The following is an 18,043-nucleotide window of genomic DNA, read 5'->3' on the forward strand; positions in this document are numbered from 1 at the left end:
CCAAATGGAAATGAAAACCTAACAAAATCCATGGTTTTTAGAAAAATCTGTTGTATTTCTCTCATGACATGTTTGGAAGTGAATTAAAAAGAAACTTTTATCTTAAATTTCACTATATTAAAATAAGTAATTCAGCTGTTACCAGAGCTGTTCATTCTTTTCCATTTCTACTCTACAAGTAGGAAACGAGCTTTTTTTCACAGTGCTTTTCTTAATAGACAGTATTGTATTAGTTTCAGGTGTACAATATAATGGTTCAGCAATTCTATACATTACTCAGTGCTCATCAAGATAAGTGCACTCTTAATCTCTATTATCTATTTCATCTATCTCCCCACCCACCTCTCCTGTGGCAACCACCAGTTTGTCCTCTGTATTTAAAAGTGTAGGGGTGGGTTGTCTATTATTTTCAGTTTGTCTTGTTTCTTAAATGCCATGCATGAGTGAAATCATATGGTATTTGTCTTTCTCTGACTTATTTTACTTAGCATATACCCTCTACATCCATCCATGTTGTTGTATATGGCAAGATCTCATTCTTTTTTGATGGCTCAGTAATAATCATTGTGTATGTGTGTATGCCACATTTTAATCCATTCATCTGTGGATGACCAGTTGGGTTGTTTCCATGTCTTGGCTATTGTTAAGTAACACTGTGATAAACATAGAGGTACATATGTATTTTCAAATTGGTGATTTCATTTTCTTTGGATAAATACCCAGTAGTGTAATTACTGGGATCATATAGTAATTCTATTTTTAGTTTTTGAGGCACCTCCTACTGTTTTCCACTGTGGCTGCACCAATTTGCATTCCCACCAGTGGTGCATGAGGTTCCCTTTTTTTCCACATTTTCACCAATACTTAATCATTTCTTTTTTTTCTTTCTTTCTTTTTTTTTTTTTTTTTTAAATCATCCTGACGGGCATAAGGTGATAACTCATTGTGGTTTTCATTTGCATTTCCCTGATAATTGATGATGTTGAGCATCTGTTGGCTATCTGTATGTCTTTGGGGAAAATGTCTATTCATGCCTTCTGCCCATTTTAATTGGATTGTTGTTGTTTTCCATGTTGAGTTGTAGAAGTTCTTTATATATTTTGACTATTAACCCTTTATTGAATATATCATTTGCAGATATCTTCTCCCATGTAGTAGGTTGCTTTTTTATTTTGTTGATGGTTTCCTTCACTTTGTGAAAGCTTTTTTTTTAATTTTGGTTTAGTCCCAATAGTTTAATTTTGCTTTTGTTTTCCTTGCCTGAGGAATCCTATCTAGAAAAGCATTTCTGTGACGATGTCAAAGAAATTACTGCCTATGTTTTCTTCTAGGATTTTTACAGTTTTCAGATCTCACATTTAGGTCTTTAATCCATTTTGAGTTTATTTTTGTGTATGGTATAAAAAAGTGGTCCAGTTTTAATCTTTTGCATGTAGCCATCCAGTTTTCCTGACACCATTTGTTAAAGAGACTGTCTTTTCCCTGTTGTGTATTCTTGCTTTCTTTATTTTAGATTGACCATGTAAATGTGGGTTTATTTCTGGGCTTTATTTCTGGGTTTATTTCTGGGTTTATTCTGTTCCATTGATCTCTGTGTTTATTTTTGTGCCAGTGCCATATTGTTGTGATTACTACTACTTTGTAGTAATTCTTGAAATCAGGGATTGTTATACCTCTAGCTTTGTTCTTCTTTTTCGAGGTTGTTTTAGCTATTCTGGGTCTTTTCTGGTCCCATACAAATTTTAGTATTACTTGTTCTACTTCTGTAAAAAAAAAAAAAATTGCTATTTTGATAGGGCTTATATTAAGTCTTTAGATTGGTTTGGGTAGAATGGACATTTTAACAGTATTGATTCTCCAAATCCATGAGCATGTAATCATCTTCAGTTTATTTCATCAGTGTTTTATAGTTCTCAGAATATGGGTCTTCCACTTCTTTGGTTACATATATTCCTAGGTACTTTATTAATTTCTCTTTCTGCTACTTCATTATTAGTGCATAGAAATGCATTGGATTTCTGTAGATTAAATTTGTGTCCTGTGACTTTACTGAATTCATCGATCAGTTCTCGTAGTTTCTTGGTGGAGTCTTTAGGGTTTTCTATATATAGTATTATGTCATTTGCAAAAAGTAAAAGTTTTATTTCTTCCTTAACAGTGTGGATGCCTTTTATTTCTTTTTTTCTTGCCTGATTACTGTGGGTAGGACTTCCAGTACTATATTAAATAAAAGTTTTGAGATTGGACAGTCATCTTGTTCCTAATTGTATGTGAAAAGCTCTGTTTCTCACTATTGAATATGATGTTAACTGTGGGTTTTTCATATATGACTTTTTGTAATGTTGACATATGTTCCCTCTAAACTTTGTTGAGAGTTTTCATTATGAATGGATATTGTACTTTGTGAGATGCTTTTGCTGAATCTATTGAAAAGATCATCTGGTTTTTACCCTTTCCCTTATTAATATGATGTATCATGTTGATTGATTATGAATATTGAACCACCCTTGCATCCCAGGAATTAATCCCACTTGATAATGGTGAATAATGAATTTTTTAAATGTATAATTGGATTTGGTTTGCTAATATTTTGTTGAGGGCTTGTGCATCTATGTTCATCAGAGATACTGGTCAGTAGTTCTCCTTTTTGGTAGTGTTTTTAGCTGGTTTTGGTATCAGCGTAATGCTGGCCTCGTAGAGTGAATTTGGAAGCTTTCCTTCCACATCTACTTTTTGGAATAGTTTGAGTAGAATAGGTATTAATTTTTCTTTAAAGTTTTGGAAAAATTCACCAGAGAAGCCATCCAGTCCTAGACTTCTGTTTGTTGGGAGATTTTTGATTACTGACTCAATGTCATTGCTAATAATCTGTCTGTTCTAATTTTTTGTTTCTGCTTCAGTTTTAGAAGGTTGTATATTTCTAGGAATTTATCCATTTCTTCTAAGTTGTCAAATTTGTTGGCATACATTTTTTCATAATCTCTCATAATCCTTTGTATTTCTGTGGTGGTTGTTATTTCTCCTCCATTTTGATTTTATTTATTTGAGTCTTCTTTTTTTCTTGGTGAGTCTGGCTAAAGGATTATCAATTTTGTTTATCTTTTCAGAGAATCAGCTCCTAGTTTCATTGACCTGTTCTTTTTTTTTTTTTTTTTTTTTTTGGTCCCTACTTCATTTATGTTTGCTTTAGTCTTTATGATATCCTTCCTTCGACTTGTTTTCAGTTTTGTTTCTTCTTTTTCTAGCTCCTTGAAGTGTGAGGTTAGGTAACTTATTTGAGATTTTTTCTTGCTTCTTAAGTAGGCCCGTATTGCTATAATTATCCCTCTTAGAACAACTTTTGTTGCTTCCCAAAGATTTGTTTGTTTGTTTGTTCATTTTTGGAGGGAGAGTGCATGAGTGGGGGAGGAGGTGGGGGGGGTAGAGAATCTTAATCAGGCCCCATGCACAACATGGAGCCTGACGTAGGGCTCAATTCCACAACCCTGGCATAATGACCTGAGCAGAAATCAAGAGTCAGATGCTCAACTGGCTGAGCCACCCAGGAGCCCCTGGACTGTTGTGTTTTCATTTTTATTTGTCTCTGTGTAGTTTTGATTTCCCCTTTGATATCTAGGTGACCTATTCATTGTTATTTAGCCTCCATTTATTTGTGACAAACTTAAACTTTGCCAGTATTAAAAGAAATAGTATGGTATTGCATCTAGAGAGTGTTAATGAAATGTGGAAAAGAAAATAATTATTTTAGTAAAAACTACCTTCAAAGTCACACAGAGTTGCAGATTAACCTTAAAGTCATCTTTTAATTTAGTGACACAATTTAAAAAGTTATAAAATGATTGTTAGATTCTTCATTTTATGAAGTAAGCAAGCAAACAGCTTTACTATGATATTTGATATTTAAGTGATTTATGCACTTGGTTGTAATAATCTTGGATTTTCCCTTTTATTCTAAAATAAGTGACATGGGGCACCTGGCTGGCTCAGTCTGTAGCACATGCATGTCTCGATCTTGGGGTCATGAGTTTGAGCCTCACATTGGGCATAGAGCCTATTTTTAAAAAATAAATTTAAAAAAATCATTAAAAAAAATAAGAGACATGGCTCTTCTAATTAATCTGTAGTTCTAATAACGTGTGTAAAAAAAAAATCCCCAGAATTATACATAGTCAAAGAAATACTTATGGATATATATATCAGATCATAAAGACAAAACTAGGTACTTTTAATTAAAAAGCATAGATTTATTTACATATGAAGTAGAGCATCAGTTTTCTTAAATCGCTTATATCTTTCCTGTTTGAGGTTGAATTATGTGTTTATTCATTTTAATTTTACAAAATAGTCATGTAGTTTGGGGGGAAGTAAAAGCTGCCTGGTTCATCCATTGTGGTGTAGGACCTACGTTCAGATCTAGTTCAGGACATGTTCTGTTTTGAGTATGTAATTGTAGAATTCAGCAGTTGATATAAATTATGCAATGAGGTAATTTATTGTCTTAGAGTATCTTTTGTGGGCACACGCTGAGTTGCCGTAAAGCAAGAAATCTATAAGTTCTATCCTGTTCATCAGAAGTTGAGCTTTAAAAAAACGTTCAAATATTATGATAAAAGTGACCAGTCTCAAAGATATGTCCTGTGGGATATTTGCTGTTTCTGTGTAAGATTTTATAAGGTTTTCAGATGCTTTTCATATTAATAAAATGAATATGGTCATAAGCCTGAATTTGCATAGCTTCTCTGAGGGAGCTTGGAGCATTATCAGTTAATCATAATTTCCTTTTATAATATTAAGGATCACCACTGTTTGTTTTGATATAGACCCATAGAAAAAACAACCAAGCAAGTAAAAATTAGAACCCATGTAAGATCACTTTTAAAAAAGTCATTATTACAATTTCACTTTGGTAAAGCTTCTAATTTTTTCTGTCTTTATAAAAAGTAGTCTGTGGTTGGGTCTTCATGTTTTATTAACTGAAGTATTTAAAACAGAATAAACAGTTCATAAAAATAACAGCTTTATTGAGAAAAAATGCACATACCATTATAATACTCACTTAAAATATATATTCAAGGGTGCTTGGCTGACTAAATTGGAAGAGTGTGTGACTCTTGATCTTGGGGTTGTGAGTTTGAACTCCATGTTGGGTGTAGAGATTACTAAAACAATTTAAAAAATATTTAAAATATATATTCAGTGGTTTAATATATTCAGACAGTTGTACAGCCATCATAATCAATATTAGAACATTTTCATCCCTCAAATGAACCCCAGTACCCATTAGCATTGAGTCCTCATTTCTCTCCAACCCAACCCCCAACAATAGGCAACCACCAATCTCCTCTGAAAATTTCATATACATGTAATCATGCAATATGTGGTCCTTTGAGACTAGTGTTGTTCACTCAGCGTATTGTTTTCAAGGCTATTCTGTGTTACAGCATGTATCAATACTTCATTTCTTTTTATTACTAAATATTCTGTTGTGTAGATATATCACATTTTATTTTTCTCTTCTTTGGTTGATGAGCATTTTTGTCATTTCCCCTTTTTGACTATCATAAATATTTCTATGGACGTTCATGAATGTGCCCTTGTTTTAAAAATCAGATCTTGCAAATCATAGTTCTATTCTCAAATATCACTTTCATTCCTTGAAAATAATCTATTAATCATTGTCTAGAATATGATGTAAACTTGGCTAATAAATTCTTTCAGTTTTAAGAAATAGAGACAGTGGTGGCTAAATAGATGCTTGATCACTGTTTGTTTCTAAAATAAAGTAAACTGTTAAATTCATTATATTTGTTTCTTGTTTTAATAAAATAGATATTTGGTGCTTGAAAAACTGAAGAAAGAAGAAGCTGACCGAATTCATATATTCAGTTCTTTTTTCTATAAACGCCTTAATCAGAGAGAAAGAAGAAATCTACATGAAACAACTAATCTGTCGTAAGTCAAAATCTGAAAATGTTTAATAGATCTGTAGTAAGTCTCTCAAGTTTAATTTAATTAAAAAAGTACTTAATTTATATTGCGGCAATATCTTTTAATTCTGTTGTCAATTCATAGTCCTCTAAAGCCTCAAGAATACCTGAATTCAATAAAGATTATTGGTCCAATATCTAAATCAGTATTTCCCAAATATGCCTGATAGTTTAAAAAAAAAAATTACTTGGATACTTATTAAATACAGATGGCTTTGCTTTACCCTAGATGTTCCATTCATAATATTTAAGAGAGCAACCTGTGAATCTGTACTTTTTTTTCTTTAGAAGATTTTTTTTTTTTTAATGTTTATTTATTTTGAGAGAGAACAAAAGAAGGAGAGAAAGAATCTGAAGCGCTAAGAGCACGGAGCCCAACATGGGGCCAAATCTCATTAACAGTGAGATCATGACCAGAGCCCAAAGTAAGAGTCACGCACTCAACCGACTAAGCCACCCAGGCACCCTGAATCTGTACTTTTTAAAAAAAAATTTTTTTTTTCAACGTTTTTATTTATTTTTGGGACAGAGAGAGACAGAGCATGAACGGGGGAGGGGCAGAGAGAGAGGGAGACACAGAATCAGAAACAGGCTCCAGGCTCCGAGCCATCAGCCCAGAGCCCGACGCGGGGCTCAAACTCACAGACCGCGAGATCGTGACCTGGCTGAAGTCGGACGCCCAACCGACTGCGCCACCCAGGCGCCCCTGAATCTGTACTTTTAATAAGTTATTTGGATAATTGTGCTCAGACAAGTTAAGGAAATACTGTTCTATATATTAAGCTCCAATCAGTATGTTTATATTTCCTTTCCACATACTGATTACGTCCAGCTCTAATATGTACTGATAATTGGTCAAAAGATATATACAGAGTGTCCTAAGTTCTGTCAAATGTCTTGAATTGATGGCTGCTGTGCATAATAATATTTCATATTGTTTCAGTGATTTCCTAATTTTAGATCTTAGAGTTGATGAGAGTGATTGGTTAGACCAATGTTCATAGTCTTTTTTATTTCATCTACCGTAATGCTCACTTTTCCTGCTCTCTTCTCTTCAGGTCATGATCTGATACACTTCTCAATATAGTTGCTAGTATGTAGTAATATAAATGGTAGCACTGGTTCACCTAGTAAGTAGTAGCAGGAATTAAATCTTGCAGATTCAGTAATGAGCAGTTTCACATCTTCCTGGGTCCATCTGAGATGTTCTGTTTTCTTTTCCCAGCTTGTTAAATCATCTTACACAATTGTTTTCTTTGTTAACATTGTAGCCTTCATAATTTTAAATGGCTGCATATAAGCTGAAGCACTGGAAACACTTCAGAAGCTTGATAGTTTATCTCTTGTCTTAAACAGAATACAGCAAAAGCGACATGGGAGAGTAAAAACATGGACCCGGCATGTAGACATTTTTGAGAAGGATTTTATTTTTGTACCCCTTAATGAAGCGTGAGTAAGAATTTTCTTTATGTAAATATGAAAACGTGTTATTTTTAGAAAACGTGTTTATGAGGTGAAGAACTTATTCATTTTAAACTTCTTTCTGAAATTTGTTGTATATGTCCATATTATACTGCTTAGTGAATCATTTAAGACATTGTATTTTATAAACACTGGCAAGAGATTTTTCTAATTTTAAAAAGGTTTTATGTGTCCATGTAGAATAATGTCAGTTTTAAAAAGTGGCACTTGTGGTCTACCAAACAGCCTGTGAAAAGGCTTCCTTATAGAGAGTAATGACTAGGTCACATAGAAGATTTTGTATCTTTACTTTAAAAAACACTTTGACTCTTAACCAAAAAAAAGAAAAGATGACTAGATTTATGTAATTTACTTAAATTGAAAACCATGCTGACTACTTGAAGCTATTTTCTAAATAAATGGAGGTGGTTAAATATTTTATGTTATTCTCCCACAGTGACCAGAGAGGCATTGATGTGTAGGATCAGAGTGTAGACTTGAGAGTTTTTATATTTCATTTTTCTGTTCTCCTGTGCCTTCCAGCCAAAATCCCCTAGGAATGCACCTGTAGTTGGACAGCTTGGATTTGTTCCTTGCATCAAGGACCACACACCATGGGCAACCATGGAGCCTCTAAGTAAAAGTGTGTTTGAAACAGCCTCTAACACAATTTGGGCTTTGGTTTGGTCATGTGGGGAAAGGTGTAAGGAAGCAGTTGTTTGCTTGGGTAAAAAAGTGGCATTTACCCATTTAGCAAAAAGGGGGAGTATTTGGTATTCATTTGGTTGTGCTGTGACCTAGTTTGTCTCTGCTTAGACAAATTGAGAAATGGCCTTGCATTGTCTCAATTTATTATGGTTGTGGAGTAAGTTTGTCTGAAGTTGATATTCAATAAGATTGTTTATGTCTAATAAGCCTAAAGTGTGCCAGACTAGCTTCTGAATGTGTTCTTTTTTTTTCTCACTATGAAAAACAAATGCAGTCAGTAGTATAATGAAATTCTGTTTAAAAATCATACGTTAATCATGAGACCTGTAGTTTCTAATGAGTGCAGCCACAGATAGGTATCTGTTTTTTGCTGTTTTATTTTTAATTTTCCTGGTGGTGGTAGTTTTTTTAAAGTCTGTAAGCTAATCCATCTTAAGTGAAATTAGTTGTTCTAGCCTCTTCTCCCACTGGTGATTTAAGGTCAATGTAGCTGCTATTAAAAGGGATCATAAAAGCAAAACCTTGTCTCTTAGAGGTTGAAAATTACCTCAGATGTGTCTGATTCAACCTTATCCTTTCAGCTAGGTGAAGAAAGAATTTTTCTTAGTTTTTAGGTGTACAACAGAAAATTTATGGTTTATATGTATTGTCATACCTAAGAAATGTTAAAAACTATGATGGACTTAGGTTATACCTTTAGGTTGGGAATTAGTATGATACCATATTAATTTTCAAAACACATTTTTTCACATTTAACTTTTCTGACATTGAGATGTGATTTACAGTCAACTATGTCTTGGAGCTAAGGAAGGGAGAAGGATGGTGTGTTGCTCTTTGTACTACGCCAGCCCGATCTAAGTCCCTAGGATACTGAGGATTACTACTTAAGAACAGGGAGAAGCATTCCTCCATCTTGCCTTTATAATGCTGAGGATGAAGCCAGGCTCTGTCACCCTGTTTTTAATGCAATCTGATGAAGAGACATTGTTTCTTAGTTGGGGAAACTTAACATTTTGTAAAAATGAGAATGTAGAATAACTTCTATTTATGTCAAGTTAAGCATTTTTCCTCTCAGCAAATACCTATTGAACACCTACTATATGACAAACGCTGTACTCAGCTAATAAGTTCTCTGACATCTATAGCATGTAACACTGTCTAGCAAATGGTAAGTTAATAAAATTCCTTTTTAGATTAATATTAGTCAGTGTTAGCTGTATAGCTCTTTACTCATGGCTTATCACCTATTATTGGAAACTGTGATACCTGAATTCAGCTATATCACGAGCACCCACCTGATAGCTGGAACTCTACTAATATTTGAAGTTTTCTAATAATGCTTAAAGTAGAAATGCTATTTCCATTTAGTATATATACATTTCAGTATAGTATAAGACAAAGAATTATTTAATATTTTCAATATTAAGCAATTCCTAATCTTATTCTTAAGAAAAACATAGTAAAAGTCTTTTAAAAGCTACATATGTGCAATATTTAGAAAGTGTCCAAAATTATAGTCTAATTAGACTTCTGAAAACATTTTAATCTTGAGGCTAGTTTTCTATCCTTTGACATAAATAGGTCAAGAAACAAAGGTAAATGGAAACGGTGAATTACAGTGATCGGAGTTATATTTTATTAAGTTGCCTAGAAATAAGAATGAATTTTTCATTCAAAAGAATAAAGATACAAAGGATTGTTTGCAAAATAGAATGCAGGCTACGTAATTCTGAACAAAATATGTTATTTTTGAGTAGATATTGCAGTCTATTAGTGATCGTATAAAACATAAGAGAATCTTAAAAATTGAACATTCTTAATAAGTTTGTTGGCAAAGGCTTTAGAAAAAATATTTCAATTGATATTGCCAAATATAATAGGCTCTTCTAATAAATAATGTATTCAGTAGTTTCATTTGTTTTTTACAGTGCACACTGGTTTTTGGCTGTTGTTTGTTTCCCTGGTTTGGAAAAACCAAAGTATGAACCTAATCCTCATTACCATGAAAATACAGTCATGCAAAAATGTTCAACTGTAGAGGACAGTTGTATTTCTTCTCCTTCAGCCAGTGAAATGGACAGTTCACAAAATTCTTCTGCCAAGCCTGTAATTAAGAAGATGCTAAACAAAAAACATTGCATAGCTGGAATTGATTCAAGTGCTGAACAGGAAGAAAGTGACCCTCATTCTCGGAGAAACATAGGCAGTATGAAATGTAGTCTGAAAAAAATAAATCATACTGCAAGTGAAAATGAAGAACCGAATAAAGGAGAATCCACATGCCAGAAAGTTGTTGATAGGATTAAAAACGAAAATGGCCTACAGAATGAATATTTAAATTCTATGCACCATACAGGTATGTTTCTGAATATTTTGAAAGAATGAAGGAATTCAGAATAAACTGGATTTCTTGTACATAGAATTAAGATTTAGGGCACACTTTTTTTTTAAAGTCATGTTTATTGACCTGACTTGCTTACAATAACATTTGCCCATTTTTAAGTATAGCCCAGTGAGCTTTGATAAATATGTACAGTCATGTAATCTCTATAGCAATCAAGATTTAGAATCTTTCCATCACTCTAAGAAATTCCCTTGTGGCTTTCCACACCTCATAGAACGTTTAAAAATTGTGCTATAAGGTCTACATTTTTCATTTATAACAACTTAGTTTTATTCTTATTTTATAGGAAATTTGTGTATTTGGCAGAAACAGTAGTTGGACAGTCTTAGATCTTTAAGATAAATTCGTTCATTTGTAATTTACAGATGGGCAAATAGAGATCAAATAATTAGAGTCAGAAAATAAAGCTTTTTCCTCCAAAATAGTTGTTGACATTCCAATTAAAGGTTAGTTCCTTATTCCTCACTCTCTCCTTCATGGTTCTTAGTGGGAAGAAGGGCACTGCTCCAACTTCTGCTTTTTTATTTTCCTTCAATTTTGTTGAATCAGTATTTTTTCCTTGAATTGGTTCTATATTTCTTGCACTTGTTAGAGAAATCTAAAGTTTCTCTGCCAATACTTAAATTTCATATCAAATCATTTAATTTTCTCTCCAACCCAAAAGTAAAATAGTTACTTGATAAAATCCATAATATGCTAATGATATGTGCCTTCCTTATTAAACTGTGAGTAAATCTAATATGTTTTCTTTGGAGGAAAAAAGAATAAGGCATAGAAGAGGTTACATGAATTCAGAAAGAACCTATCAAAAATTAAGAATGCTGAACATTGTCTTGGTACTTTTACCACTTTATTTTAGTAACTCAGCTAGTGTTGAGTTTTGTAAGAATATTTTTTATTTGTTTGACACATTTTCTACTTGGGTAAAATAAAAAAAAGAGGCAACGAATAGTCATATTAAAGATTAATTACTGGGGCACCTGGGTGGCTTAGTCAGTTAAGTTTCTGATTTCGGCTCAGGTCATGATCTCGCAATTTGTGAGTTCGAGCCCTGCATTGGGCTCTGTGCTGATAGTGCAGAGCCTGCTTGGGATTCTCTCTCCCTCTCTCTCTGCCCCTCCCCCGCTCCTGCTCGCTTGATCGCTCGCTCTCCCTCTCTCTCTCTCAAAAAAATAAACATTAAAAAAATTTTTTTAAAGATTACCATTTTGTCACTCTTAAGACCAAGTGTGCATGGTTTCTCATCCCCTTTAAAACAGTCTTACCAATTAGCACATGAAAAGGTGATGGAGATAATTAGACATAAAAGAAGTGTAAATCACAACTATAATGAGCTACTTCTTCATATCACACTAGTATGGCTACAATTAAAAAGTCAGATACTAACATGTGGGTGAGGATGTGGAGAAATCAGAATCCCTCATATGTTACTGGTGGAAATGTAAAATGGTACAGCTGCTTTCTTTGGAAGACAGCTGGATAGTTCCTCAAAAAATTAAATGTAGGGTGCCTGAGCGGTTCAATCAGTTAAGCAACCAACTCTTGATTTCAGTTCAGGTCATGATCTCAACGGTTTATGAGTTCAAGCCCTGCATCAGGCTCTGTGCCTACAGTGCAGAGCCTGCTTGGGGTTCTCTCTCCCCCTCTCTGTACCTACCCTGCTTGCTCGCTCTCTCTCTCTCTCTCTCTCTCTCTCTCTCTCAGAATAAGTAAAGTTGAATTAAATGTAGAGTTAATATATGAGCCAGCAATTTCATTCTTACTACATATATATCCAAGAGAAGTAAAAGCACACAAAAACTTGGACACGAATGTTCACAGCAACTTTATAGTAGCCAAAATGTAGAAGCAACCCAAATGTCATCCACTGACAAATGGATAATCAATTAGTGATATATGTATCCAATGGAATGTTATTAGGTCATAAAAGGAATACTGCTACATGCTACAACATGGATGAGTCTTGAAACTATTGTGAAAATAGTCACAAAAGACCACATGTTATATGATACCATTTTCATGAACTCTCCCAAACAGGAAAATCTATGGGGTAGATTATTGGCTGCTTGGGGCTAGTGTGGTGTGACAGACAGGAGTGTGAGGAGGAGGGAAATGATGGTTGAAGGGTACAGGGTTTCCTATTGAGACTTTAAAATTTACTGTGATGATAGTTGTACATATGTGTAAATATATCAAAAACAACTGAATTGTACTTTTTTTTTGAGAGCGTGCATGCGTACTAGCGGGGGGGGGGGGGCGGGCAGAAAGAGAGGCTTAAACCACAAACCATGAGATCATGACCTGAGCTGAAACCAAGAGTCAGACCTTAACTGACTGAGCCACCCAGACACCCCCTGAATTGTACACTTTAAATGGGTGGATTATATGATATGTGAATTAGATTTCCATAGAACTATTTTCTTTAAAGTTCTCCGTTGATCAGTAATCTCATACACTGTAATGTGAATTCAAATTAGAAATGAATTAAAGTTTGGGGCACCTGGGTGGCTTATTTGGTTAAGCATTGACTTTTGGTTTCAGCTCAGGTAATGATCTCAGGGTTTGTTAGTTCAAGCCCTGCATCGGGTTCTGCGCTGACAGTGCGGAGCCTGCTTGGGATTCTGTGTCTCCCCCAACCCTCTCTCCGCCCCTCCTCTGCTCCCTCTCTCAAAAAAATAAATATATACACTTTAAAAAATGAATTACAGTTCAAGACTTAAAGCAATGGGGCAAAGCCTAGGGCTTCATATGAGCATAACCCCAGAAATTCCTGGTAGCCCTTTCCTTCAAATTAATGTTCTAGTCAAGTAGTATCCAGTTAAATTTAAGTAAATACCCTCACAAATCCTAGTGGAGATCCAAGTGTAGAATCATGTGTTTGCCTTTCTAGTATTTGTTTATCCCCCCCTTTTTTTGTTTTTGTTTTGTTTTTAGTATGTGTGTAGCCATATCAAATGTATCTTCCTTAAGGGAAATTAATTTACTTTTATTGGGTGTGATACCCTCATATTTTCTCTTCTTTTCAATGCTTGCCTTCATCCAGTGATGATAGTATCCCACAGTTTGAAAAATAGTACTCTAGAGTAAGTCTGTACATTTCTGTTCTTTTATCAGATGTTTCCAAGAGATCACTCACACAAAAGTACATTAAATAAGAGTGCTCTCTAGAGGTGCTTCTACTACCTCAGAGAAGTTGGTTATATAGTCTATTCTATATAAAATGATGGCATGTTAAAAATTAGGATAAGAACTTATAACAATTTTTGTGATTATGATTAATATTTCAAGAACTGATTTCTATTTGGGCTGGGAATAGAAAAGATTTAAATGAAGCATTTAGACAGTTTTAATGTAGGGTTTTTTTTGTTTTGTTTTTTTAACCTTTATTTTTGAGAGACAGAGAGAGACCGAGCATGAGCACAGGAGGGGTAGAGAGAGGAGGAGACAGAATCTGAAGCAGGCCCCAGGCTCTGAGCTGTCAGCACAGAGCCCGATGCAGGGCTCAAACTCACAAACTGTGAGATCATGACCTGAGTTGAAGTCGGACGCTTAACTGCCTGAGCCACCCAGGCGCTCCTATAGTTTTTTTTTTTTTTTTTTTTTTTTAATGCTTATTTATTTTGGGAGAGAGAGTGCAAGCAGGAGAGTCAGGCTCCATCTCATGAATCATGAGATCATGACCTGAGCCGAGATCAAGAGTCCGACACTTAACTGACTGAGCCACCCAGGCACCCCAGTTTTAATATAGTTTTAACCATCAAACATACAGAGTCACAAGTGTTGACTTCTGATGTCAGGTAATATGCTGTAGTAAATAAGTGGGAATTGTATCTTATCACAAGAATTAGGTTAAGGTCAATTGTAGGAAAATAATGTGTAGTATCAGTACTTTCATTTGTTGGTTTTTCAGTTGGGCACTATATGAAATGTTGTCTTGCGCTGGTACATGAAAAATGTATATGTTTTAAACTCTAGAATCTCACTCTGCATCTTCAGATGATCTCACTATGTGAGAAGCTCTCAGGAACTGGGACTGATTAAAAGAACAGCTGATTGACTTACCACCTCTCAGTTTATGCCAGAACATTTGTTTACTGAATGAAAGAATTGACTACATCATTTAAATTATTTTTTTCCATTTTTTTGAAATGTACATATTTTTAACTTGTGTAAGGTATATTTTATATGATGCAGCTTCTGTAGAATTGGCTGCTAGAGTAACTTGATTACAGTTGATTAATAATGAATTGCCTGAGGATTTGGACAGATTTTATTCAAATATAGATATTTTAGCTTCAAACATAAAAATACAGATGTTTGAAAACAATTGAAAGGTTTTTTTTTTTTATTGAAAAACTTTGTCTGTGTGTGTTTTATTATTTGTGAGAGAGAGAGAGACAGAGCTTAAGTGAGGGAGGGGGCAGAGAGAGAGGGAGACACAGATCCAAAGCAGGCTCAACATGGGGCTCAAACCCACGAACTGTGAGATCATGACCTGAGCTGAAGTCGGACGCTCAACCGACTGACCCATCCAGGTTATTTTTCATAAACCAAAAGGATTTACCATAGTGTTTTATTATTATATTAAGTAGTATGTTTCCAATCACAACATCCTATCCTAAACTGATTATTTTCATTTTAATATTTTTCTTTTATTATTTGTCCAAAAACAAGCCTATTTTACTTAACTTTAATCATGTTTTTTTTTATTAAAGCTTTTTTTGCTTTTTTTTTTTTTTTAATGTTTATTTTTAAGAGAGACTTAGAGACAGAGTGCAAGTCGGGGAGGGAGAGAGAGAGATGGAGACACAGAATCCAAAGCAGGCTCCAGACTCTATGCTGTCAGCACAGAGCCCGACGCAGGGTCTGAGCTCCCAAACTGCGAGATCATGACCTGAGCCCAAATTGGACGCTTAACCAACTGAGCCACCCAGGCGCCACAGAGCTTATTTATTTTTGAGAGAGAGAGAGAGAGCACGAGCAGGGCAGGGGCAGAGAGAGAGGAGACCAAGGATCCCAAGCAGGCTCTATGCTATCAGCACAGAGCCCAATGCATGGCTTGAACCTCACAAACTGTGAGGTCATGACCTGAGCCAAAGTCAAGAGTCAGATGTTTAACCAACTGATCTACCCAGACACCCCATTAATCATTTTATTTTTTAATCTGTATTGTACAATATTTCATACTTTGACAATTTTAATTTTAAAAATATATTTCATTTTATGTTCTACAATTTGCTATTTCTATTTTTGGACATTACGTTATTTTCAGACTATTGTAGCTTCTGTTACTAAAGATAACTAGCAGACCTAGTACAAAAATGTTTTATATATCTACATGTATATATATACATATTTAAATATACATATATTTAATAATATAATTGACATCTAGTTTTAAATTTTAATGAATTTTAGGGTCTGAGTTGTAGAAGTAACTTTGTAATTGACATGTCAATCCAGGGTTGTTGTTTTGTGTTTTGTTTTGTTTTTAATTTTATCTTTTTTAATGTTTATTTTAAGAGAGTGAGAGTGTAAGCAGGAGAGGGGCAGAGAAGGAGAGGAAATCCCAAGCAGGCTCCGCACTGTCAGCTCAGAGCCTGAGGTGGGGTCGATTTCACAAACTGTGAGATCATGATCTGAGCCAGTATCAAGAGTTGGACTCTGAACCAGCTGAGCCACCCAGGTGCCCCTTGGTCCAGGTTTTTATTAAAAGCAAGTTATATTTGTGAGGGGTGCCTGGGTGGCTCAGTCCGACTCTAGATTTTGGCTCAGGTCATGATCTCCTGGTTTGTGAGATCAAGCCCCATGTCGGGCTCTGTGCTGACAGCATGGAGACTGCTTGGTATTCTCTCTCTCTCTCTCTCTCTCTTTCTCTCTCTCTCTCTGTCACTCTGCCCCTCTTCCACTCATGTTTTCTCTCTCTCAGAAATAAACTTTTTTTAAAAAGTAAGTTATATTTGTGATATTACATGTTAATGCAGGTTTTACATCTATATTTACTATATAATTGGCATTAATTTTAACATCATATACTGTAAGTTATATGCATGTCCTTTTAAAAATTATGTAATGTTTCTTACTGATATAGATGGTTTAAGCAAAATTAGACTAAACTATAGTGATGAGTCAGCGGAAGGCAGTAAAATGCTTGAAGATGAACTCATCGACTTCTCAGAAGATCAGGATAACCAGGTAAAACCTAATGCTTGGCAAAAAGCTCCAATATTTTATTTAATTAAATTTTTCCCTGGAGTCCTATAGGCAAGTCCTTCAACCAATAACACAGGCCTTCTGAATTTGGGTCTCATCTCAAAGCACAAACTGAGTTTTTAATTCAGAAGTTGACAGCATAAATTTATTAATGTTGTTTTGCATTATTTTCTTTTAGGGCTTTTGTTGTAGTTTTGGCCATCCATTTAATAGAAAATGAATTCTCCCACCTGAACCCAGCCACCACCCCAGTAGCCCTACCATCCCTTTCCCTTCCTCTTTTAAAACATTTATGGGTCATACTTAACCTTTGGTCTAACTTCTTCAAGAGGCAAATGTTTAGATACTTGATTATATGGTACATGAGCACCACAAAATTATATTATTTTTTCCACTTTTCCAGTGATTTTTTTTCTTTCTTCTAAATTAATGTATAAGTGTCATGGCAGGAGCACATAGTATTTAGTTAAAACTAACATAGGTCAATTCTCATTATTTCCTTAGAGTTTCATTTGCTGTAATAAATTTTATTTACACCAAGAACAAAATCTATTTTTGAAAATATTTTATGACTTCAGTTAAAGAGGGCTTTATATTGAAGGAAAAGTTTGTAAGAATTCTACAGCATTTCATTTCTTTAATTCTTTGACCTTTCTTTAGTTGTTAAGATAAACTTTGAGTTTATCTAGTAGTGAAGATAGCTCTGTACTGTACCATTTGTCCTTTTTGTTTAATCTTCTTGTGAACAAAAGCCATTTTTTGTCATGTCCCTTGCTCTACAATATATGTTTAAGGAATATAGTTTTTCTCTGCAACTTATACAGGCACATTTTATGTATTACATTAAAGGCTTACAAAGAGCACTGTTCTTACACTCCTTTGGTTGTAACAGTTATATGAACTAGCTAATCTATGTATTATTATTACAATTACTATTATTATTTCCATTGTTGATTATTTAATTTATAAGGTTGCCAGAAACTTTCTAAAGAATAGAAAAAGTCTTGTTTTACATTCAAGATAATCGACAGAATAAGACACAGTGTCACTAAGTTTTCTTCTCTCAAGTGAAGCAGATATATGGTTTTGTCAAGGAGGTGTTTCCAAAAACTCTTTAAATATTTCTGATTTGAGAAAATTATTTATGTAAAAGAATAATAAGTATAAGTCCTTCATGCTCCTATTGTGAAACAGTCGTCTTAACCAACAAACTAAATTTTTGTAGAAATATCTAAAATCAGAGCAGTAGTATTTGACTGAAGAAGAATGA

The 18,043-nt window shown here is 34.3% G+C and overlaps 1 protein-coding gene across 12 annotated transcripts in view; it reads left to right on the forward strand.

Annotated features, from left to right (window-relative positions):
- The window catches only part of SENP6 (SUMO specific peptidase 6), a 117,421-nt gene that overhangs the window by 93,565 nt on the left and 5,813 nt on the right, over positions 1 to 18,043 (forward strand). For all 12 annotated transcript variants that reach the window (XM_043591845.1, XM_043591844.1, XM_043591846.1 and 9 more), the window contains 4 exons: positions 5,830 to 5,952; positions 7,344 to 7,436; positions 10,085 to 10,512; positions 16,652 to 16,755. In XM_043591845.1, the coding sequence (XP_043447780.1) occupies positions 5,830 to 5,952; positions 7,344 to 7,436; positions 10,085 to 10,512; positions 16,652 to 16,755 (748 nt within the window). The remainder of the gene's footprint in view (positions 1 to 5,829; positions 5,953 to 7,343; positions 7,437 to 10,084; positions 10,513 to 16,651; positions 16,756 to 18,043) is intronic.

This window comes from Prionailurus bengalensis, chromosome B2, assembly GCF_016509475.1.
Source record: "Prionailurus bengalensis isolate Pbe53 chromosome B2, Fcat_Pben_1.1_paternal_pri, whole genome shotgun sequence".
NCBI lineage: Eukaryota > Metazoa > Chordata > Mammalia > Carnivora > Felidae > Prionailurus > Prionailurus bengalensis.